General features: G+C 37.5%; 1 protein-coding gene across 1 annotated transcript in view; it reads left to right on the top strand.

Annotated features, from left to right (window-relative positions):
* The window catches only part of AFG1L (AFG1 like ATPase), a 229,216-nt gene that overhangs the window by 78,670 nt on the left and 125,654 nt on the right, over positions 1-24,892 (top strand). Inside the window, exons 5-7 of the mRNA XM_046006748.1 lie at positions 11,546-11,647; positions 12,800-12,930; positions 21,905-22,004. Coding sequence (XP_045862704.1) covers positions 11,546-11,647; positions 12,800-12,930; positions 21,905-22,004 — 333 coding nt within the window. The remainder of the gene's footprint in view (positions 1-11,545; positions 11,648-12,799; positions 12,931-21,904; positions 22,005-24,892) is intronic.

The raw sequence follows: 24,892 nt of genomic DNA, 5'->3' as shown, positions 1-24,892 counted from the left end.
TATAGATTTTGGATACTAGCCCTTTATCTGATATGTCGTTTGCAAATATCTTCTCCCATTCTGTCAGTTGTCTTTTGGTTTTGTTAATTGTTTCCTTTGCTATGCAAAAGCTTTTGATCTTGATGAAATCCCAATAGTTCATTTTTGCCCTTGCTTCCCTTGCCTTTGCCGTTGTTCCTAGGAAGATGTTGCTACGGCTGAGGTCGAAGAGGTTGCTGCCTGCATTCTCCTCAAGGATTTTGATGGATTCCTTTCTCACATTGAGGTCCTTCATCCATTTGGAGTCTATTTTCGTGTGTGGTGTAAGGAAGTGGTCCAATTTCATTTTTCTGCATGTGGCTGTCCAATTTTCCCAGCACCATTTATTGAAGAGGCTGTCTTTTTTCCATTGGACATTCTTTCTTGCTTTGTCAAAGATTAGTTGACCATAGAGTTGAGGGTCGATTTCTGGGCTCTCTATTCTGTTCCACTGATCTATGTGTCTGTTTTTGTGCCAGTACCATGCTGTCTTGATGATGACAGCTTTGTAATAGAGCTTGAAGTCCGGAATTGTGATGCCACCAACTTTGGCTTTCTTTTTCAATATTCCTTTGGCTATTCAAGGTCTTTTCTGGTTCCATATAAATTTTAGGATTATTTGTTCCATTTCTTTGAAAAAAATGGATGGTATTTTGATAGGGATTGCATTAAATGTGTAGATTGCTTTAGGTAGCATGGACATTTTCACAATATTTATTCTTCCAATCCAGGAGCATGGAACATTTTTCCATTTCTTTGTGTCTTCCTCAAATTCTTTCATGAGTACTTTATAATTTTCTGTGTATAGATTCTTAGCCTCTTTGGTTAGGTTTATTCCTAGGTATCTTATAGTTTTGGGTACAATTGTAAATGGGATTGACTCCTTAATTTCTCTTTCTTCTGTCTTGTTGTTGGTGTACAGAAATGCAACTGATTTCTGTGCATTGATTTTATATCCTGACACTTTACTGAATTCCTGTACAAGTTCTAGCAGTTTTGGAGTGGAGTCTTTTGGGTTTTCCACATATAGTATCATATCATCTGCGAAGAGTGATAGTTTGACTTCTTCTTTACCAATTTGGATGCCTTTAATTTCTTTTTGTTGTCTGATTGCTGAGGCTAGGACTTCTAGTACTATGTTGAATAGCAGTGGTGATAATGGACATCCCTGCCATGTTCCTGACCTTAGCGGAAAAGCTTTCAGTTTTTCTCCATTGAGAATGATATTTGCGGTGGGTTTTTCATAGATGGCTTTGATAATATTGAGGTATGTGCCCTCTATCCCTACACTTTGAAGAGTTTTGATCAGGAAAGGATGCTGTACTTTGTCAAATGCTTTTTCAGCATCTATTGAGAGTATCATATGGTTCTTGTTCTTTCTTTTATTAATGTGTTCTATCACATTGATTGATTTGCGGATGTTGAACCAACCCTGCAGCCCTAGAATAAATCCCACTTGATCGTGGTGAATAATCCTTTTAATGTACTGTTGAATCCTATTGGCTAGTATTTTGGCGAGAATTTTTGCGTCTGTGTTCATCAAGGATATTGGTCTGTAGTTCTCTTTTTTGGTGGGATCCTTGTCTGTTTTGGGATCAAGGTGATGCTGGCCTCATAAAATGAGTTTGGAAGTTTTCCTTCCATTTCTATTTTTTGGAACAGTTTCAGGAGAATAGGAATTAGTTCTTCTTTAAATGTTTGGTAGAATTCCCCTGGGAAGCCGTCTGGCCCTGGGCTTTTGTTTGTTTGGAGATTTTTGATGACTGTTTCAATCTCCTTACTGGTTATGGGCCTGTTCAGGTTTTCTATTTCTTCCTGGTTCAGTTGTGGTAGTTTCTATGTCTCTAGGAATGCATCCATTTCTTCCAGATTGTCAAATTTGTTGGCGTAGAGTTGCTCATAGTATGTTCTTATAATTATCTGTATTTCTTTGGTGTTAGTTGTGATCTCTCCTCTTTCATTCATGATTTTATTGATTTGGGTCCTTTCTCTTTTCTTTTTGATGAGTCTGGCCAGGGGTTTATCAATCTTATTGTTTCTTTCAAAGAACCAGCTCCTAGTTTCATTGATTTGTTCTATTGTGTTTTTGGTTTCTATTTCATTGATTTCTGCTCTGATCTTTATGATTTCTCTTCTCCTGCTGGGTTTAGGGTTTCTTTCTTGTTCTTTCTCCAGCTCCTTTACGTGTAGGGTTAGGTTGTGTACTTGAGACCTTTCTTGTTTCTTGAGAAAGGCTTGTACCGCTATATATTTTGCTCTCAGGACTGCCTTTGCTGTGTCCCACAGATTTTGAACTGTTGTGTTTTCATTATCATTTGTTTCCATGAATTTTTTCAATTCTTCTTTAATTTCCTGGTTAACCCATTCATTCTTTAGAAGGATGCTGTTTAGTCTCCATGTATTTGGGTTCTTTCCAGCTTTCCTCTTGTGATTGAGTTCTAGCTTCCGAGCATTGTGGTCTGAAAATATGCAGGGAATGATCCTAATCTTTTGATACCGGTTGAGACCTGATTTGTGACCCAGGATGTGATCTATTCTGGAGAAGGTTCCATGTGCACTAGAGAAGAATGTGTATTCTGTTGCTTTGGGATGAAATGTTCTGAATAGATCTGTGATGTCCATCTGGTCCAGTGTGTCATTTAAGGCCTTTATTTCCTTGTTGATCTTTTGCTTGGATGATCTGTCCATTTCAGTGAGGGGAGTGTTAATGTCCCCTACTATTATTGTATTATTATTGATGTGTTTCTTTGATTTTGTTATTAATTGGTTGATATAGTTGGCTGCTCCCACGTTAGGGGCATAGATATTTAAAATGGTTAGATCTTCTTGTTGGACAGACCCTTTGAGTAGGATATAGTGTCCTTCCTCATCTCTTATTATAGTCTTTGGCTTAAAATCTAATTCATCTGATATAAGAATTGCCACCCCAGCTTTCTTCTGATGCCCATTAGCATGGTAAATTGTTTTCCACCCCCTCACTTTAAATCTGGAGGTGTCTTTGTGTCTAAAATGAGTTTCTTGTAGGCAACATACTGATGGGTTTTGTTTTTTTATCCATTCTGATACCCTGTGTCTTTTGATTGGGGCATTTAGCCCATTAACATTCAGGGTTACTATTGAGAGATATGAATTTAGTGCCATTATTAGCCTGTAAGGTGACTGTTACTGTATATTGTCTCTGTACCTTTCTGATCTACTACTTTTAGGCTCTCTCTTTGCTTAGAGGACCCCTTTCAATATTTCCTGTAGAGCTGGTTTGGTGTTTGCAAATTCTTTTAGTTTTTGTTTGTCCTGGAAGCTTTTTATCTCTCCTTCTATTTTCAATGATAGCCTAGCTGGATAGAGTATTCTTGGCTGCATGTTTTTCTCGTTTAGTGCTCTGAATATATCATGCCAGCTCTTTATGGCCTGCCAGGTCTCTGTGGATAAGTCTGCCGCCAATCTAATATTTTTACCATTGTATGTTACAGACTTCTTTTCTCGGGCTGCTTTCAGGATTTTCTCTTTGTCACTAAGACTTGTAAATTTTACTATTAGGTGACGGGGTGTGGACCTATTCTTGTTGACTTTGAGGGGGGTTCTCTGCATCTCCTGGATTTTGATGCTTGTTCCCTTTGCCATATTAGGGAAATTCTCTCCAATGATTCTCTCCAATAGACCTTCTGTTCCCCTCTCTGTTTCTTCTTCTTCTGGAATCCCAATTATTCTAATGTTGTTTCGTCTTATGGTGTCACTTATCTCTCGAATTCTCCCCTCATGGTCCAGTAGCTGTTTGTCCCTCTTTTGTTCGGCTTCTTTATTCTCTGTCATTTGGTCTTCTATATCACTAATTCTTTCTTCTGCCTCATTGATCCTAGCAGTGAGAGCCTCCATTTTTTATTGCACCTCATTAATAGCTTTTTTGATTTCAACTTGGTTAGATTTTCGTTCTTTAATTTCTCCAGAAAGGGCTTTAATATCTCCAGAGAGGGTTTCTCTAATATCTTCCATGCCTTTTTCGAGCCCGGCTAGAATGTTCAGAATCGTCATTCTGAACTCTTGATCTGACAAATTACCAGTGTCTGTGTTGATTAGGTCCCTAGCCTTCGGTACTGTCTCTTGTTCTTTTGTTTGTGGTGATTTTTTCCGCCTTGTCATTTTGTCCAGATAAGAGGATATGAAGGAGCAAATAAACTACTAAAAGGGTGGCAAAGACCCCTGAAAAATGCGCTGTAACCAAATCAGAAGAGACCTCTAATTGTGGGGGGGAGAAAGGGGATAAAAACAGGTTCTTTCAGAAAGTGGTTGATTTTCTGTTTCTAGCATTGCTGTTCTTCTTCTCTTCGCTCTCCCGTTGGATTTGTAGGTGTTTGCAATGTTTAGATAAGCTATCGAGCTGATCTCCTGCTACCTGATGTAGTCTAAGGCTGCTACTTCTCCGCCATCTTGACTCCTCCCCTATTTTATGTTTTCTAATGCCACTGCAAATGGTATTGTGTTTTAAAATTTTAGTTTCCAGCTGATTGGTGCTAGTATATAGAATCAATTGATTTTTTTGTGACCTTGCTATATATTCAGTTATATACTCTAGTGGTTATTTGATAGATTCTTTGGGAATTTTTATGTATACAATCATCCTGTTGCAAATAAAGACAATTTTTCCTTTACAATGTGCATGTCTCTGGTTCTTTTTCTTGCCTTATTGCACTAGCTAGGAACTCCAGTATAATGCTGAGTAGAAGTAGTGAGAATGAATGTCCTTGCCTTGTGTGAAGTTTTAGGGGAGAAATGTTCAGTTTTTCACTAGTAAGTATGGTGTTAATTGTAGGATTTTTTTAATATATTGATTTTTCTTAATGTGGCAAAATATAATAATGTCAAATTTACCATTTTAGCCACTTTTACTTGTAAAGTTCAGTGGCACTAAGTACCTTGGCATTGTTTTGGAACCATCTCACCATCCATCTCCAGAACATTTTCATTTTCCCAGACTGTAAAGTTCAGTGGCACTAAGTACCTTGGCATTGTTTTGGAACCATCTCACCATCCATCTCCAGAACATTTTCATCTTCCCAGACTGAAATCTGTACCTATAAACAATAATTCCCCATTCCATATGCCCCTCCCTCCCGGGCCCTGGCAACCATTCAATTTTCTGTCCTTGTAAATCTGACTACTCCAGGTATCTCATATATGGTGGAATCATATTTTATTTAAACCTTTGTGTCTAGTTCATTTCACCTACCATAGTTTCTTCAGGGTTCAATTATGTTGTAGAATGTGTCAGAATTCCATTACTTTTTAAGGCTGAATAGTATTCCAGCATATGTATCCAGATGTTATCTATTCATCCATTGATGGGAATTTGGGTTATTTCCATCTTTTGACTGTTGTGAATAATACTGCTATATCTGTTTGAATACCTGCTTTTAGTTCTTTTGTGCATATACCCAGAAGTGGAGTTGGTGGATCATATGGTCACTGTGTGTTTAATTTTTTGAGTAACTACTGTACTGTTTCCCATGGCAGCTGCAGTATTTACATTCCCACCAGCAATGCACAAGGGTCCTCAGTTTTCCATATCCTTACCAATATTTGTGGTTTTCTTCTTAAAACAGTGAAAGCCATCTAATGGATGTTAAAGTAGTATCTCACTGAAGTTTTTGATTTGCATTTTTCAAATGATTAGTGATGTTGAACATCTTTTCATTGTAGGTTTCTTCTTATATTTGTCCTTTATGAGTATGAGAAGTATACTTCTTTTCCTAGTATACTGAGAGATTTGATCACGAATGTGAGCTGACTTTTGTCAAACATTTTTTCAAATGTGATGATTATATGGTTTTTATATATATTGAATTTTATTTTGATAAGGAGTTAAGTTACTTACATGCCAGCTTGATTCATTTGAAGTATTTTTTATTTTTTTAAGTAGGCTTCACACTGGGAATGGAGGCCAGTATAGGGCTTGAACTCATGACCCTGGGGTCAAGACCTGAGCTGAGATCTGGAGTAGTATGCTTAACAGACTAAACCACCCAGGCGCCCCTGAAGTATTATTATTATTATTTTTTAATAGAGATCACAAGTAGGCAAAGAGGCAGGCAGAGAGAGAGAGAGAGAGAGAGAGAGAGAGAGAGAGGAGGAAGCAGGCTCCCCGCTGAGCAGAGAGCCCAATGCAGGACTCAATCCCAGGACCCCGGGACCATGACCCAAGCCGAAGGCAGAGACTTTAACCCACTGAGCCACCCAGGCACCCCCTGAAGTATTTTTTTAATTGATATTTTTATTGAGATAATTATAGGTTTACATTTGTAAGAAATAATATGGAGATATCTGTGTACACTTTACTCATTTCCCCTCAACAGTAACATTTTGCAAAACTATAGTATAAATATCACAAACAGAATGACATTGATACAGTTCACTTATCTTATTCAAATTTCTTGTTTTACTTGTACTCATTTATGTGTCCATATTTAGTTCTGTACAATTTATCACCTGCATAGGTTCATGTATTTACCGCCAGCGTCAAGGTACTGACCAATTCTGTCACCAGGAGTTCCTCGTGTTGCTCATAATTTTGTAGCTGTACCTACTCACCCTCTCTAAGTCCTGGCAACCAGCAGTCTGTTCTCCATTTCTAAAATTCCGTCATTTCAAAAATGTTATATAAATGGAAAGGTACATAACCTGTTGAGATTTTTTTTTTCCCCCACTCAGTGTAATTTCTTAGATCCAGGTTGTTGCATGAGTTTAGTATCTCTGGAAATTACTCATTTTAGTTTCCTGGTGGCCATTCTTTGCCTCACATCATAGAGTATCACCCCAACATGAGCAGTTGCTATTCAGCCAAAGACTTAAGAGTACCCACATGCTGATTTCTAGACCTCTTCTTCAGAGATAGCTTCCTCCTCCCTGGCACTTTGCTTTGCAAATCTCACCGGCGTTAGACTCCCATAATTCTGATCTCTCATAACCCAAGTCAGCCTGAACTGGGTGTTTTCCTTGGAGTCCTGTGCAGCAGGAGTTCTGTGCAGCCATCTGGAGGGTGCCCCCAAGCCCAAAGCTGTAGGGATACAGGGCTCATCTTGTTTTTTCCTTCTGTCAGGGATCAGGGTCTTGTATTTTTGTTTTCCAGTGTCTAAAAATATTAATTTCATATATTTCATCCAGTTTTCTAGTTGTTTATATTGGATGGCAAGTCTGGGAACAGTTACCCTCACATAGTCTCTCAAAAGTTTTTATTTTCTTGATACACATTGCTAAGCTTTTCTTACTCCAAGGTGATGCAAATGTTCACACATTTTACCTTCTGGGTTTTTCATATTTTTTAGCACCTTTGATTCATCTGAATTTAATTTTGGTGTGAAATGTGAAGGTAGGAATCTAGGTTTTTTTTTTTTTTTTTTTTTTTTTTTGCAAATGGCTGAGCATTTGTCTTTAGCAATTTTTTTTTTCATATACACTGTTATGATATATCCTTTGGTCTGCTTAATTGGTTTAGTTGATTTTTAAAAAAAAATCCAGTATCATTCAAGTATAATTTCTCTAATTTCATAACACATTTTTATTGTGTAGTTTCTCTTCTTTTCCTCCTTGCCTTCCCCCCCTCTATTACTTGCTACTTATTCTTGATTCAGAGTATTTGGGGCACTTTTAATTTTTTTATTTTAAGTTTTTTTTTTTTTTAAGATTTTATGTATTTATTTGTGGGAGAGGAGAGAGAGAGAGAGCACAAGCAGGGGAGCAGCAGGCAGAGGGAGAAGCAGGCTCCATGCTGAGCCAGGAACCCAATGTGGGGCCCGATCCCAGGATGTTGGGATCATGACCTGAGCCGAAGGCAGATGCTTAACTGACGAAGCCATCCAGGTGTCCCTTTTTTGACACTCTTTAAAGAAATTAGCCACTCAGGAGAATTTTTTAAAGTGTGTGTGTTTTTATTTTATTCAAATGTTAAGTACTTCATTTTTTTCCAGTTAATTGTGGTTCTTAGCTATCATGTAGTATCAGAACATACCGTTCCACTTCATTTATTTTACTGAGTATATACTGTTTTATTATATGAATGTTACCCAATTCCCTTAATCAGTTGCCTATTGTGAGACCTTTATTTATTTATTTTTTTAATCAGGAGATTGACTTTAGGATCATGTTGTTGAGTTATTTCTAAATTGATTTTGATTGGGATTCCACTGAGCTTTAAAATAATTTAGGGAGCAAAAATATCCTTACAGTATTGACTTTGGTTCTGAGTATTTTTAAATACTTGTCTACCTTTTGATTGACATTGCCAAATTGACTTGCAAAATGGTTGGTTTTATACGATCACCAGAAGTATATTAGAGTGTTTTCCTACATCTTCACCATGATAAAAATGGTATATCATGAGCGCTTTTCACTTGTATTCCTTTTATTTCTGGTAGAATTAAACTTTTAAAAATGTGTTTAAAGCTATTTATATTTTTTGTGTGATTTGAATACTCATGTGTTTTTGTACATTGATCATCTTTTTATCTTTCCCCTGTTAAATCCGTCCCGTTTGGTATTCTTTCAGTTGTAGTGGGTCGGTGGGGGGAAAGCTAGTTGAATTAGCTGAACCAGGGGAGAAATTTAATGGCTGGTTTAATTATGAAGTTGAATAGTGGTCTGATTCAGCTGTGGGCAGATCTGTATTTAATATCTTAAGTGACATTTTTGGAATCTCTCTCCCCTTCCCTTCATTTCCCCTTTCCTTCATCTTTTGGTCCTGCTTTTCATTCTCGTTCATAGTTTTGTCATTGGCTTCATTCTTGGCCCATTTTTTTTTTACTGTTATGGAAAGGATTTCTGGAATTTTCTAGGTTGCTCCTTTAAAAAGAGAAGAGATGATTCTCATTTTCAGAATTCGCATTAACTGCCTCTAGAAGAACACTGACCTGAGTCATGTGCCCCTTACAGGGCCAACTACAGTGTATATGGTATAGGGGTATTTTTATTGGCTCATTCTGTGATTGATATTCTCGTAGAATCATGCTAAGTAGAGAAATTTTCAAAAGTAAGAGATTTAGGACAGACCAAAAAAAACAAAAAACCCCCAAAACACCACTGTAGTTTTTAAGAGCTCTTCATATTTAAAGATATGTAAGGTTAGTCTTTCAAGTTTCATGTCTGTTTTGTTTACTTCTAGATCCTGAGCACCCAGGATAGGGCCTCACATGTGGTATTCAGTAACAATATATTGATTAATAAATAAGGATACTAATTTTATTTATAGTGATTTTGATATTCAGAAGGTTAAATTTTATGTAGCCTTTATGATTCTTTTTTGCTTTTATCTCCAGAAGTTTTTTATATGATGATCTTGTTGTATTTTAAGCCTGTTTTTTAAGGAGGAGCACAAAGATTACATTCAAATATATATTATTCGCATTTTTGGTTTTTCATGACTTTTTTTTGGATCTACAAGTATGCTGTCTTTCATGCAGAAGAATTTAAAATTTTATTAAATTTTTGCATTAATGTAATGATTTAAATCTGCTGCCACGCAGTGTATCAAGAAATATTATATTAAATTTTTAAAAAAGATTTTATTTATTTATTTGACAGACAGAGAGAGGTCACAAGCAGGCAGAGAGGCAGGCAGAGAGAGAGGGGGAAGCAGGCTCCCCACTGAGCGGAGAACCCGACGCGGGCCTTGATCCCAGGTCCCTGAGACCACGACCTGAGCCGAAGGCAGAGGCCCAACCCATTGAGCCACCCAGGCGCCCTATATTAAATACTTTTGCAAAAAATTTCCCTTTAAATCAAATTGGTTTCTTCATTAATGACCAGATGTGTTTGGTGAATTGTATTTTCATATACAAAAAACTTTCTGGTGATTCAGATAAGCATGGGCTCAAAGTCCTATGGAATGGAGGAAAACCAAATAGATTTAAGACTTAGGTCTCACATCTTGAGCTACCTGTGAGTACTCGTAGCTCCTGTGAGGTGTGGATGTTCACTGGGGTGGGCTGGTGCTGGGGGAAGCCGTAAGGATGGGGGACAGTACCAGCCTGTTCTGGTCTGGCCTGCTGAGGAATGCTGGGTCTGACCTGAGCTTGCGTACTACCAGTGTCCCCAGAGTTCTGGGCTTTCTGTGAGGGAAGAAGACTTTCTGTGTATACTTTGTTAAATGTGACTCTTTGATTACTAAAGTAATCACAATGGCTCAAAGTTTCAGTGTTGAAAATTAGACAATGAAATTACAAGATTTAATGGTTTCAGTTTCTTTAAGTAGGTCTCAATTTGAAAGATTCATGTTCTCAACTTTTTTTTTTTTTTAGAGAGAGATCACAAGTAGAGCAGCAGACAGAGAGAGAGGGGGAAGCAGGCTCCCTGTGGAGCAGAGAGCCCGATGCGGGACTCGATCCCAGGACCCTGAGACCATGACTTGAGCCGAAGGCAGCGGCTTAACCCACTGAGCCACCCAGGTGCCCATGTTCTCAACTTTTTAAGTAAGTGTTCTATCTTAAGGACACTTTCTTAAAAACCTAAAACAAAGGAAGCATAGAAAAAAAGTAACAAAGCAAGAAACAGACTTTTTTTTTTTTTGAAGATTTATTTATTTATTTGACAGAGAGAGAGATCACAAGTAAGCAGAGAGGCAGGCAGAGAGAGAGGGGGAAGCAGGCTCCCCGCCGAGCAGAGAGCCTGACAGGGGGCTTGATCCCAGGACCCCAGGATCATGACCTGAGCCGAAGGCAGAAGCTTAACCCACTGAGCCACCCAGGTGCCCCAAGAAATAGACTTTTAACTATTGAGAACAAACTAATGGTGATCAGAGGGGAGGTTTGTAGGGGATGGGTGAAATAGGTGATGGGGGTTAGGGAGGGCGCTTCTCGTGATGAGCACCAGGCCATGTATGAAGTGTTGAGTCACTATATTGTATGCCGAAAAACGAATATTACACTGTATGTTGACTATACTGTAACTAAAATAAAAAACTTAAATAGAACATAGTATCAACATTTATAAAGGAAATACTGTAGGATATGCAAGGAGAAATAAAGATAAACCTACCCAAAAAAGTGTTAAAATTGGCAATTCTGCAGTTGTAACATACACCTATGATTTATTTTCAGCATTTATGTTAGATACTAATCTTTATTTTTTTATTTTTCATCTTGAATTTCCCAAAGACTGCTCCTCTTGCTTATTATGGCCCAATAAATATTTACTTAATTGATTAAGTTATTTTGTTCAGATTGGTGTCTTTTGGAAGAGCAACTAAAGAAAGAATAATCTGTAGCTCTTGCTGGTGTATTTACACAGTTCTCTGGGGGAAATTGTCCCTGTAATGTTAACTAAATGTTGTATTTTCTAATAACAGGATTTTGACAGAAAAGAGCAATATCAACATTTTATTTTTAGCTCCTTTAACATAAAAAACAAACACTCCTTTCTAAAAAAGTAACATAGTCTTAAGCTTTCCAGTAGAAGAGTGTGGTTTCATTATCCCAAAGCTAATGAACAATCATTAGAGCAATCAGTACATACTGTTTAATAGTTTTTTCTTTTTTTTTTAAAGGTACAGGGAAAACAATGGTGATGGACATGTTTTATGCTTATGTGGAGATGAAGAGGAAGAAACGGGTTCATTTTCATGGTTTCATGCTAGATGTTCATGAAAGTAAGTGAAATGGTCTAAAAGAAGGGATTTTTAAGTGGGCAAACACTGCAAAACAGTTTTCATCATTCAAAAAATTCTTAATCTTTGAATCTTTTAAAAAATTAGCGTGCTTAAAGTGAGGTTTTGTTTGGTTTTGTTTGTTTTGTGCTATTGTGAAACAACTCATGGTGTGTTTAACATTGGTTTTAAAGACAACTAAAGTACTTCCCATTAAGAGAAGAGAGATTACTATATGAAGGCTGGGTATTTTCTCTTTCAGCTAAGGATCAATAAGAAATGTTAAAAACTCACTTATTTCAAGAAATCCTTCTAGATTAGGTCCTTTCATCTGGGTCACCGTGGCAGGTAGGCATTCATGTGCCATTCATGTGCGTGTATGTATGCCTTACTGCTTTGTCCCTGTTCTCAGGTTATTTTGGTTGTGCATTATTTGTCTACCCACTATATTGTAACCTCTTCAGGGCAGGAACATTGTGTTTTTCTTTTTTTTTTTTTAAAGATTATATTTATTTATTTGACAGAGAGAGATCACAAGTAGAGACAGGCAGAGGGAGAGAGAGAAGCAGGCTCCCCGCTGAGCAAAGAGCCTGATGCGGGGCTCAATCCCAGGACCCTGAGATCATGACCTGAGCCGAAGGCAGAGGCTTTAACCCACTAAGCCACCCAGGCGCCCCACATTGTGTTTTTCTTCTAATACTTCCAGCGTTTAGTACACATATAGGGAGTGAAGTGGGATTGCCTAGAGATAAGGGAACATCCTGATCACGTATGCCAGACGTAAGGCAGGATCACCTCTTCTGCCCGCATCCCTGAAACCCTCGTCAGTAAGGCTGATGATCTGTTGATCCACCTAGTTACCATCTTGTCATTAGGCTGTCACTTTGTCACCTCTGAAGTGACTGAAGGGTGGGGAAGGAACGATTGTAAAGTATCCTTACAACCTCGGGAATGCATGAAGAAGTGAACAACTTATTTTGAGGTTGAGAAAATACAACCAGTTTTCAATGATCACATTTGATTTTATGTGGCCTTTAAACTTAATTTTGATGTTCACACTAAGGCTTCATTTAGAAATTTAAAAGATACATTATAGTTGCCTAAAATGTACAATTAATACAGTATTTGATTTGTGTTTAATTTCATCCATTAAAGGAATACACCGCCTTAAACAGAGTTTGCCAAAGAGGAAACCAGGGTTCATGGCTAAATCATATGACCCAATAGCTCCCATAGCTGAAGAAATCAGCGAAGAAGCATGTCTCCTATGTTTCGATGAGTTTCAGGTAAGGTAGAGATTTTCATAGATGTGGAACGGTATTCTGAATGACATGTGAAGACTTAAATTCTGTTCCTGATTTTACGATTGTTTTATAAATTGGATACCGCTTAGGACTTTATTTTATTGTCTAGTCCAGGGATTAGCAAACTGTGGCTCACACAGAGCAAATCTGGCCCATCTGCTTTTGTATGGCCAGTGAGAAAAGAATGATTTATATATATATATATATATATTTTTTTTTTTTTTTAAAGAAGGGATCATTTCCCTTTTTTTTTTTTTTTTTATTTGACAGAGAGAAATCACAACTAGACAGAGAGGCAGGCAGAGAGAGAGGAGGAAGCAGGCTCCCCGCGGAGCAGAGAGCCCGATGTGGGGCTCGATCCCAGGACTCTGAGTTCATGACCTGAGCCAAAGGCAGAGGCTTTAACCCACTGAGCCACCCAGGCGCCCCATGATTTTTATATTTTTAAAGGGCCTTTTTAAAAAAGAAGAAAATGCAACAGAGACCGCTAGTGGCTTATAGAACCTACAATATTTACTACTCAGCTTTTTATAGGAAAAGTTTGCCCACCCCTATGTTAGAATCATGGATTTACATTGTACCTGAACCACGGTGGTGATAATGTCATGATCACAAAATAATGTCTTTAAGGATGTTTGTGTGTTTTTTTTTTTAAGTGTTATATTAAAAAAAAAAAACAAGTGATTAACACATCTCATTTACATCTCACAACTTGTTTATGATGACAGGAGGGAGTTAGCCTTAGTTGAACTTTCAGAGTTTCTGCTAGTTTTAGGATTCTCTGAAATTGTGCATTTAAATTGGTAATAAGTTATTTTCTGATTTTTATTTCTTATGAGAGCAAATATGGCATGCAGGCAAATGCCAGGTCTTATGCTTTTTCTGTATCCTGGTGTTTAATAATAATAATAATAAATGCTCTAGGTTAAGAATTACTTCCTCTTTATTTGCCTTCTTTCAGTGGTTCTGAAATGTAGTAGCTGATTTTTCTATAATGCTTACCATAAGAGCATTGATTATTGGAATTAAAATAGAAGAATCCACAACTACTGAATAGAAGCTTAAAAATAGGGCTTCTCACCCAGAGCTTTTGAGTGTTTCTGGAGCTGAGTGTTGTGCCTGATTGCCTAGAATAAAGGCCCAGAGAACTTTGAAGGGGTAGGAAGCTAACATTTATTTTGAGCCTTCTCTGTGGTGGGCCTTGGGTGAGTCACACATGTTATTTAAGCTTCACAACACATTTGTGATGAACTAAGGGGACTGTCCTAGTTGAATTGTAAAGCTTCTTACAGTTTTAAGAGTCTCTGAAATTATGCATTTAAACTGGTAGTGAGTTATTTCTTATTCTTCTGTGTTTAAAAACCTGCTTTGTTGGGCAGATAAGATGGCCAGGTTGTCTTTATCTCAAATGAGGCACGATAGGTCTCCTTTAGCAACTTGATGTAGTTACCTAACAATGGTCTTGATTTATGATAGATGAGAAAGAAGAACTTTCACCAGGAATGGTGTTACACTGAGCCCTCTGGAGAGGAGGAATCTTTCTTTCTTTTTCCTTTCAGTCATATTAAGACAGCCTGACATTCACCACCTTTTTGGTTTTTTTTAATTTTGTTTATTGATTTGTCAGAGAGAGAGTGAGTGAGAGACAGCACAAGCTTGGGAAGTGCAGGCAGAGGGAGAAGCAGGCTCCCCACTGAGCAAGGAGCCCGATGTGGGACTCGATCCCAGGACCCCACGATCATGCCCTGAACTGAAGGCAGATGCTTAACTGATTGAGCCACACAGGCATCCCACCACCTTCTACAAAGGTCTTCCGAAGAAAGGCTTATGTTCTGCTCTGAAGAAGTGTACCAAGCACACTAATGTGTTGCATAAAGAGAAGAGCCTCGTTTAGTACTGAGTTAATAGTTATGTTGTCAACAGTAAAAGTCAGTGATAAATCAGTGAAGGCCATCTCTTGTTTTCTCATTATGATCTCTTAATCACATTATCGCCCAAAAATCTTGAGGTAGCACAGTTAAATTTTTGATTAGGACACTGAAGTTAAATTTTTTTTTTAAAGATTTTATTTATTTATTTGACAGACAGAGCCCCATTGAAGTTAAAATTTTTAAAAAGTTTATTAATACCTAGCCTTTGTAAAATGATTTTACAAAGTGTTTACAAAGTTTACAAAGTGTTTTTATATCTATAAAATAGTTATTCATTTAATTCTATAAAATAGGGGCACCTGGGTGGCTCAGTCATTAAGTGTCTGCCTTCGACTCAGGTCATAATTCCAGGGTCCTGGGATTGAGCCCCACATTGGGCTCCCTGCTCAGTGGGAAGCCTGCTCCTCCCTCTCCCATTCCCCTGTTTGTGTTCCCTCTCGCGCTGTATCTCTCTCTGGCAAATAAATAATTAAAATATTTTTTAAAATTCCATAAAATAATTACTATATTCATGTAGATGAGGAATATTGAGGCGTCAGAATTTCCTTGGTATCATATAAAAATCATGGCCTTTAGCGTAAAAAATACAAATTTTAAAACATTCGGAGTAAAGATTGGTCTGTTGCTGTGACACGCAGACCATTGACAAGACTTTTTAAGAAGGTTAAGACCCGATGACAATTTGATGGTGCAAAAGAGATCCTCAGAGAATTAATGGCAAGCAAGGCCAAATTACCCATTAGGTGTATTAGGCACAGTACTTAGGGACCATGATACTTTCAGGGGTCCATGAAAATATTTTAATTTCTTTTAAAATTTGCAGAAAAAAAATGAACATATCATAATGAATTCAGCCTGTATCTATATATATTTTACACCAACCCAGTCATAAAATATTATTTATGAATGTAAACACATATTTTCAAATGCATTTTCTTTTTTTAAAGATTTTATTTATTTATTTGAGAGAGAGTGTGCCTGTTCACATGAGCTGGGGAGGTGGGGGAGGGACAGAGGGAGAAGGAGAAGCAGACTCCCTGCTAATCACAGGGCTCAATGCTGGACTTGATCTTAAAAAATTTTTTTTTAAGATCTGAGGACCCCAGGATCATGCCCTGAACCAAAGTCAGACACTTAACCAACTGAGCCACCCCTCTTGAGGTACCCCTCAAATGCATTTTCTCATTGAGGAAAGGACTCATGAAGGTAGAAGTGCCTAAGACCCATGAAAGTCATAATGCCACCCCAATATTGAAGCCCTAACAGAAACCTCTCTGGTTGCACTGGGCATGCTCCATTGAGTTCAGATTTCAGAGTGTCAATGCATGGTTGGGAAGAAGGAAACAAAAGTAACCCTCAGAATGCTCGTGTTCTAAATGAGTGGGTCTTGCAAAAGAAAGGCAAGCAATAAAAATAATTTTTCAAATTACGTATTAACTATAAAGGAGATCAAGGGGGGAGATAGGCCCCTCAGTTGTAAAATGTTGCTTGCTAACAAAGAGAGAGTCGATATGACCCAGTGGTCATCGCCTACCCCGTCCAGAGTTGGTTTGATGTTCATTCATTCATTTACTCATCCTTCCCAGTTGCCTTAAATAAAGAGCCTTATCCCATACTGTAGGACCAAAAGGACATGGTCCATTTGACTGTCTGACCCACAGTCAAATGGACCATGTCTGGACATCTGAGCTATGAGTACCAAGCCTACAAGCTTGCCAGCAACATTGCACGTGTGTGGTGGGCCCCCCGGGATTGGGCCCATCATGTCCTCCGTCTCGTGTCTTTGAACTAAAAGGCACTGAGGTCAGGTCCCACATGATAATGAAGCAGGAACAAAGACACATAGGAAATAACTGACTCACATTAGGGGGGAGGGCTACAAGGCTGCTCCCTGGACAGCTGCTGAGGTCTCCAGAGCTACCTCGGCTCCCGTTCCCAGCAGGTGTTATCCGTGCTGTTCCCCTCCCGGAGTCTCCACTAAACCCTGTTACTTTGGCTCAATCTCCTGTGCCTATTGCTTGCAAACAGTCTTGATGGGGCTGGATCTGGGAACCATAGCTAATAGTGGGTGTTATACCAAATGCTTCTTTCCCACTAGGGCTCTGACGAAGATATGCTCAGAGATACTAAAACCAGACTTTATATCAAATTGATTGCTTTTGTTTGATGACAAATGCTACTGGAATGTAGCATTCTATTACGTCAGAGTTGACAACATGAGAAAACCCTCTGCCTTTGAACAGAGTTGGCCTGCATGTCCTAGGATGAAAAATATTAGTAGTCCTGTTCTTTTATTTCCTCTGCAATTCCAGTCTCCAAGCCTGGAGTTTACTGCTGTATGTGAGAAAAGGCGAATTATCTGTATATACCCGCTGTTGAGAAGAACCAAGAAACTAAGAGTGTAAGGGCAAGAATATGTCCACTAAGGACAGAGGTGATCCCTGAGCAGAACCTGGATCTCCAAGTTCAATATCTGGACTGTCTTCTACTGGTTTTAGAAAAGCTCCTCTAGCATACCAAAACTGGATTTTTTGCTAATCTAGATCTCTTGTCTCCTTTTTCTAAAATTCAGAGGTAAAAGGATACTCCCAAAATATTGCTGTAGCAGGACTCTGGTTCCCAACATCCACATAACTTAGAACAAAAAAGTAGAGCCTTTGCACTGAAATTTCTGCCTGGGGCATTCTCCCCTAGGTCCTCCCAAAGAGTCTCTCACTTCTTCAGATCTTTGCTTAGTTAGCTCCTTAACAAGGCCTAATCTTACAAAATTGTGGTTTGCCATTAACCGAAGTCCCTTACTGTCCTTTTTAAAACCATTCTTTAAAAAAATAACATATATCACTGTCTGACATGTATATATATATTAATTATATTTACTGTTTATTATATACATATTATATATGTGTTTAATAATGTAATCTTGAAAGCAGAAATCTTTGTTTTGGTAATTGATGTATCTCAGATGTCTAGAACAGTGTTTGAGGATGAGTGAATGCATAATAATGAGTGGAAGAATGAATGAATAAATCCTAGTACCAAACGATAAATATTGAGGTAGTCTTTCAAATAAATCCCACTTCCCATATGTATAATAATATCTTGTAATTTTTCCTGTCAACGCTCTGAATTATCTTCACATTTTTTGTCTAATAGGTGAAAAATGTAGATCATTGTTTTAATGTATATTCCTTAAGTAATAATATAGTTGAATTTTTTCTATATTTGTTTACTAACTAGTTAAAATTCATCTTTTATGAACTGAGACAATGCCATTTATTGGAATGCTTACATCCCACCGATTATATATATTCTATAATAACATTAGTTGTTTGTTGAGTACTATGCGTCTATGTTCTTAACTACTGTACTGTGCTGTGTGCCATTCCATCTACAGCTAAAATTCAATACAGCTATATATAAATAACATGTAATTATACTAGGATATATACCATACACAGATAATAGTCCTAGCTAACATTTCTTGAGGATTTACTGTAAGGATCATAAAAATTTTGCAGGATAGGTATTATTGCTACCTTCAATATACTGATGAAGAAATTAAGGGTCAGAGAAGTTAGCTAACTTGTCCAAGGTCACACAGCTGGTAACTCAGTTTGTTTTGAATTCATCATTAGTGCTCTGATGCACTAGTAGTAACAGCAATGTTATATGTTCTCTTGGGCATATGATGTCTTGTGTTATGTATTTAAATATACAGATCTGGAGCTGGATAGACCTTTAGTAGATGTTTTAATGATAGGACCTAAAAATTATCCTTAAGCCTATTAATCCTGGTACAGCACACTGCTGATTTACTAGAAAAGAATTTTTTAGGCACTTTACTCTTAACAATTGTATGTCTACAATCACCACTTCACTTCTAAAATTGAATCCTCTTAGTTCTTGATTTTAACTAGGTATTATTGGCCTTTAGGTGGTGTTAATTGATATAATATTTATTTTACTAGGGAGCTGAATGAGAATTATTGCTGCTTAAAAACAAGAATACGTGTGCTCTTGAATTTGGGGAATTTTTGTGTTATGTTTTGGCAGCATTCAGATTACATTTGCAGAATGTATTCCTCATTAGCTTGGTTATTTCACTAAGTATAGCATTTCAGTTTTGCCAGATTGTCAAATATACTACTATTCTGTTTGAGAAATTTTTCTAGGTAGGTTGTTTTTATGTGTTCTAGTTGCTGAGATAAAAGAGCAGCTTTTCCTCAAAGTTTTTTTTATTATGTTGACTTTGAATATTTACATTTTTTTTTTTGTTAAACGATTTATGATTCTGAAGTATAATACTGAAAGAAACTGATTTTTTTCCCTTGAAAGTTATTTTTTCCTGTCTCTTTCAGGGCCACTGGATAGATGTTTTACCAATAGAGTCTAAAAAAAAAAAAAAAAGAATTCTGATGAGCAGAATATCATGCAAAATTCTCCTCCATAAGCTATCAATATCATTTAAAAAATAGTTTTGACCGTTTTTGTAAAACAGGAAAGCTATTAAAAACTGCTAATAAAAAATAGGTGCTTATTTTTGTGCTAATACTAATTACTGATAATGCATGCTTATGTTTGTCACTCATTACATGGCACTGTACCAATCAGTGGGTGACTGAGACTCAGGCACTTACATATGTAAATTAACCATTAGATTTTTTTTTTTTTTTCCTTTTTACTTAAGTGAGTCATAATGGAAAGCAACTCTAGGTCATAAAAAATCTTTTCTCTTTAATGCTAATGAAATGTCTCCCCCTCTCTGTATTAGCAGACTACCCTTATTGGTAATCTGTAGCCTTCTCTTTTGTTCTTGGTGGTAATGAAATGCCGGGTGCGAAAAAAGCCCACTCTCCAAGAATGTGTGGCCAATTGTCTTCTGTTCACTTCTACTGTAAAATGACTGTTCCCCAGCAAAGCTGAGCAAGTGCAGGGACAAGATCAAAAGAGTATACATTGGCACCCGGCTACCCCAAGTGACTCCTGCTTTATTAATTAGCCATAGCTTCTCCAAGTTAATTTACTCTGGTAGAGCAAAGACATTTTGTAATACAAAAACAACAAATTATGATTCAACCACAAGTCTTTATTGTTTGCTTTTCTTCAACTTCCAGCTTAAACCTTTGCACCGTTACAAGCTAAATGTCTCTTCACTTTTCTAAACCGTGGGGCACAAAAGCTGTTTTTAATTTTTTTTTCGAAAACATTGGTGAGATAGTCAAATGACCATTTTTATTTTCTAAAATTGGGCAACTTTTAATTGATAGCATTCTCTTTCAAAGTCAGTGTATTGGGAATCCAATTTAAAAGTGCACTTGCTTCTAAAATTTGCAAGCTTGTTTGCTTTCTCATCAGAAATGCCACTGGTGTCTAAGCATTTGAAAAGGGCCTTCTCTGTGAGTATTTTTGCGGAAGCAAAATTTGACAGTGATCCTAAGCTCCAAATTAAATATCACTTTCCTAAATAATTAAATAGTACGACTTTCCTTTTCATTTTAATCACTACTCTGTAATTTCCTGAAGTCTTTTTAATTTAAGGAATCTTCAGGAGTTTTCTACTTAATGTTTTAAAGTTATAGCCTAAGACAGCAAAAAAAGACCAAAAAAAGGGGGGGGGGGGCTCTGCACATCCCTGTTTCCTGATTTGGTTTGGTTTTTGTTCAAGTGGGAAAGAAATAATGAAACTTTTGCATAAAACATCAGCTGAAAAGAGAAAACTGACATAGACCTGAGTAAGCCAGGTGGTTGGTTGTTGTGTTATACAACCTTTTAGTTGGTAACTTTAAGTATTTTGATCTAATTTGAATGAATTCCCCCAATTTCTATGCTCTAACATAGTTTAAAAATAACAATGTGATATTTATTGTATGATATGTTTTGTGAATATAAAACAGATATTCTGATGATCTAAAATGCTATTAGAGATCAAAATATTTTTATTTGAGAAGTATCTAAAACCCATATTGCTATATTTATAAGGGAAAGTACAATGATTAATATCTACCTTCACCATACATTTGTTTTTGAACTCAACTTCCTTCCCTCCTTAATTTCTCTATTTCTTTGTGATTTTAAAAAGCTTTTTAAAAAGTTAGTACGCTTACTGGTTAATTGCGGATTTTTAAAAAATTTAGAAAAGATACATGCATTTCTGTAACTTAGATGGAATGGTTTTATCTATATTATACATTTCTGCTTTTGTCAGAAGTAATTTTTTAAAGTCCTGCATGAACCATGCTTATAAGGTTTTTCTTTCTCTCTCTTTTTTAATAGAAGGAATATTTGTGTTTGCGAAGGTTAGCAGAGGCTGGCTGTGCTGGAAGTGACTGCAGTGCCTTTTGATTATTCATGGACAGTAATAGAAGGCACTTAAAAAGAACAATGAAATTGCTTATTTTTGTGATGGGCCATCTGTTGAATTGTTTTGTGCAACAATTGCACAATAGTATCTATGTCATATCATTCTATTTTCAACAGCAGCTGATTATGTCTCACTGGCTATTTGTCCTTATTTCTAAAGTCCCATGACCATTTAAAGTCACCTTTTCAGGGACCTTTGCCAGAAAGGTATTAGAAATATCAATTGGCTTGTTTATTATTCTTTTTTTCTTTTTCTTTTTTTTTTCCCTCTCCTCTTTTTGCCTTGGGGGGTGGGGGGGTTGGATGGAATGTGTGATGGGAGTAGGAGGAGGGATTTGGTCATGTTAGTTCTAATTAATCAGACTTCCTAAATGTTTAGGACAATTATCTGTGCTTTCCACCTGTAGTTTGTAAAAGAAGTTAACATAGAACCATTTGATAATTTGCTTAGAAATGATAGGCTCGCAAGAAAGAGTCAAGTTTAAAAGACTACCATACAGTCTTTCATGCTTTTAATTATCTACTCTTTTCTTCATGGTGATAATTAGAATTTTTCTCTTGGAATTCACTTCCATCCTTAAAAAAAAAAAAAAAAGATGAGCCATTAGCAAATTTGTTAGAGCAGAAGTGAAATTAAAATAAAACAAATGTGTTGTTGTCCATAGGTCACTGACATTGCTGATGCCATGATTCTGAAACAGCTTTTTGAAAATCTGTTCAAAAATGGGGTCGTCGTTGTGGCAACATCCAACAGGCCACCGGAAGGTAAAAACAAACATTGTGCTAGTCTCATCCAATTAGGTGGAAACTAACAAGCTTTGAAAAAAATCTATACTTTTTATATTCATCTTACTGTGCTAATAAAATCTGATGACTTTGCTTATCGTTAATTTTTAAAGGACTTAATCTAAAAAATCAGTTGGTATTTGTATTTGAAAAATACTTACATTCTTAGTGAGGTAAATCCATGTGATCGCCTGTGTTTGACAGACTTGCTGTTTTTCTCTGAGTGTTTGATTTGAGTTCATATCAAAAAATAATGCTGGGAGGCCAGGTCTGAGGACCTGGAGGGGGTCCTATAGGACTAGCCAAGAGGGTTCTTGGCCTTGCGCAGGACGGCAAATGCAAAGCAGCAAGAAGTAAGAGCAGAGTTTATTGAATATATAGAGAGAGCAGATACAGATACAGATGAAGCAACTGGGAGACTTGGAAAAGAAAGGAGGATGAATTCTGTCTTTATTTGGGGTCTGGGGTTTTTTATTAAGGATCATGGTGTGGTGTATGTGTCCTCTCAGGTATCCAGGAGCCAGTGAGAATGAAGATGAGACCCGGGCGTTATTCCTTGGAGCCAAGGTGTCTTGGTGTTGAGATGTCTAGCGTTGGTGGTCTGGAATACACATTCCACAGCTTTATTCAGTCATTGTCATCTGGTCCTTCCTTAGATGTTATTTGTTTTGAAGAAGTCATGAACTTCTTGTCCCTCACGAGGCGGACATACACTATTTGCATTCTGAGGCATGTGTAAAGTGGGGGTGCTGGTCCTAGCAAGAATAGAAGCAGGAAAAGGAGCAAAAAGCAGATTTTTATGGAATTGTTCAGTTTCTCTGTCTCAGAAATATAAGCTTTTCTAATTGCTTTTTAGGGGTCTTAAAAGAAACTCAATGAAATTAAAGATAGAAAACTCCTAACTGAATCTTAGAAAAAGACTTAACTCTTGCTTACATATAAGTAGTTTCTAATACTTAATCTCTAAAGAAGCACTTGTGGGGCGCCTGGGTGGCTCAGTTGTTAAGTGTCTGCCTTGAGCTTGGGTCATGATCCCAGGGTCCTGTCGGCCCCGCATCAGGCTCCGTGCTCGGTGGGGAGTCTGCTTCTCCCTGTCCCTCTGCTTCCACCCTCTGTTTTCTCTCTTGTGTTCTGTCTCTCTCTCAAATAAAATCTTAAAAAAAAAAAAAAGAAGCACTTATGGGAGACATTAATTACTTACTACCTTTTAAAAAAAGATTTATTTATTTTAGAGAGAGAATGTGAGTGGGGGGGGTGCAGAGGGAGAGTCTCCACTGAGCATGGAGCCCAGTGCAGGGCTCATTCCCACAACCCATGAGATCATGATTTGAGCCCAAACCAAGAGTCCAATGCTGAATCGATTGAGCCACCCAGGCACCCCAATTACTAATACTTCTGAATCCAGTTATTCAAACAAGTGTAATTATACCTAATCTGTTACACTACAAGAAAATTATGAATGATTCTATCAGGGGCACTTATTAAAATATATATAAGATTATGGAGAGCATTCTTATGATTTACCAGGATGGCAACCTTGTGAGACAAGGCAGTGAGTTTTTTCATATTACATCATTTATCAAGACTCTCCTTTAGCTGACTGTTGACCTAATAATGTTATCAGTATTATCTTTAGACACTCAGTGACAAGCTATGTTCATAATTAGCAAGGTGCTAGAACAAGCTTGCCGCCTCCCTTACCACCAGTAAAGACTGCTGAAAAGAAAATGGCAGTTGGCTGTGATAAACTGAGGAAGGACTGCCACAAGGAAATGTTAAGGAACGTTCTGGAGCTTGTAACCTTGTAGAGTGAGCAAAGTTACAGGCCCACCAGGGTAGCATGCAGAGCCACTTTTCCAGAGAAGACTGAAAATTTAAGATGTGGAATTGAAAAAATTGGGCATTAGCCACAAATGTGAACCATAGAAGGGATACTCTTACACATTTGGTTTTTTGGCCATGGCAGACAAGTGATCATCATGAATGGCTTAATATTTTAATATAAAGAAGATGGCATGTATATATGCCAGGTAAAGATAAATGTGTAGGACAAAGAATAAATAGGTCAGTGGTTGCCAGAGACTGCAGTGGAAGGCGTTTGACTGCAAAGGGGCAAAATGAGAGATTTTTCTGGGGGATGATGGAACTGTTTTGCATCCCGATCGTGGTTGTGGTTACATGTATTCAAACTGATAGAACTGTACACCAGAAAAGTTAATTGACATTAACAACAAATCATATGGATAATCAATGGCAGAGAAGAGGTTAGAACCTAGATATTGTGACTCTTAACACATTGTCCTCTATCATTTCTTCTTGTTGGTCATCCCTGATCTTTTTGTACCCTGTCCTAGAAAAAGGATCAACAACTTGGTTGATTTCCAACCAACAAAATGCATTCAACTTTTTCTTTAGGTCACAGCTATTTTTTTTTTTTAAGATTTTATTTATTTACTTGACCGATCACAAATAGGCAGAGAGGCAGGCAGAGAGAGGGGGGGAAGCAGGCTCCCTGCTGAGCGGAGAGCCCGATGCGGGGCTCGATCCCAGGACCCTGGGATCATGACCTGAGCTGAAGGCAGAGGCTTTAACCCACTGAGCCACCCAGGTGCCCCTAGGTCATAGCTTTTAATCTAGAGCCCCAACATAGGTTGTTACTGTTTTAAAATAGCATCTACTTTCTCCTCTCTCTCTCTCTGTCTGCCTCTCTGCCTACTTGTGATCTCTGTCTGTCAAATAAATAAATAAAATCTTTAAAAAAAATAGCATCTACTAATTCTCAGAGTGTTACAAGAGGTGGGGGAAGAATCTTCTCGCCAGAGAGTTCTCCCAATAGCTGGAGAGAGCATGATGCATGTGAGGAATTG

Source organism: Meles meles, chromosome 5, assembly GCF_922984935.1.
Source record: "Meles meles chromosome 5, mMelMel3.1 paternal haplotype, whole genome shotgun sequence".
NCBI lineage: Eukaryota > Metazoa > Chordata > Mammalia > Carnivora > Mustelidae > Meles > Meles meles.
This window is presented reverse-complemented; position numbering and strand designations above follow the sequence as displayed.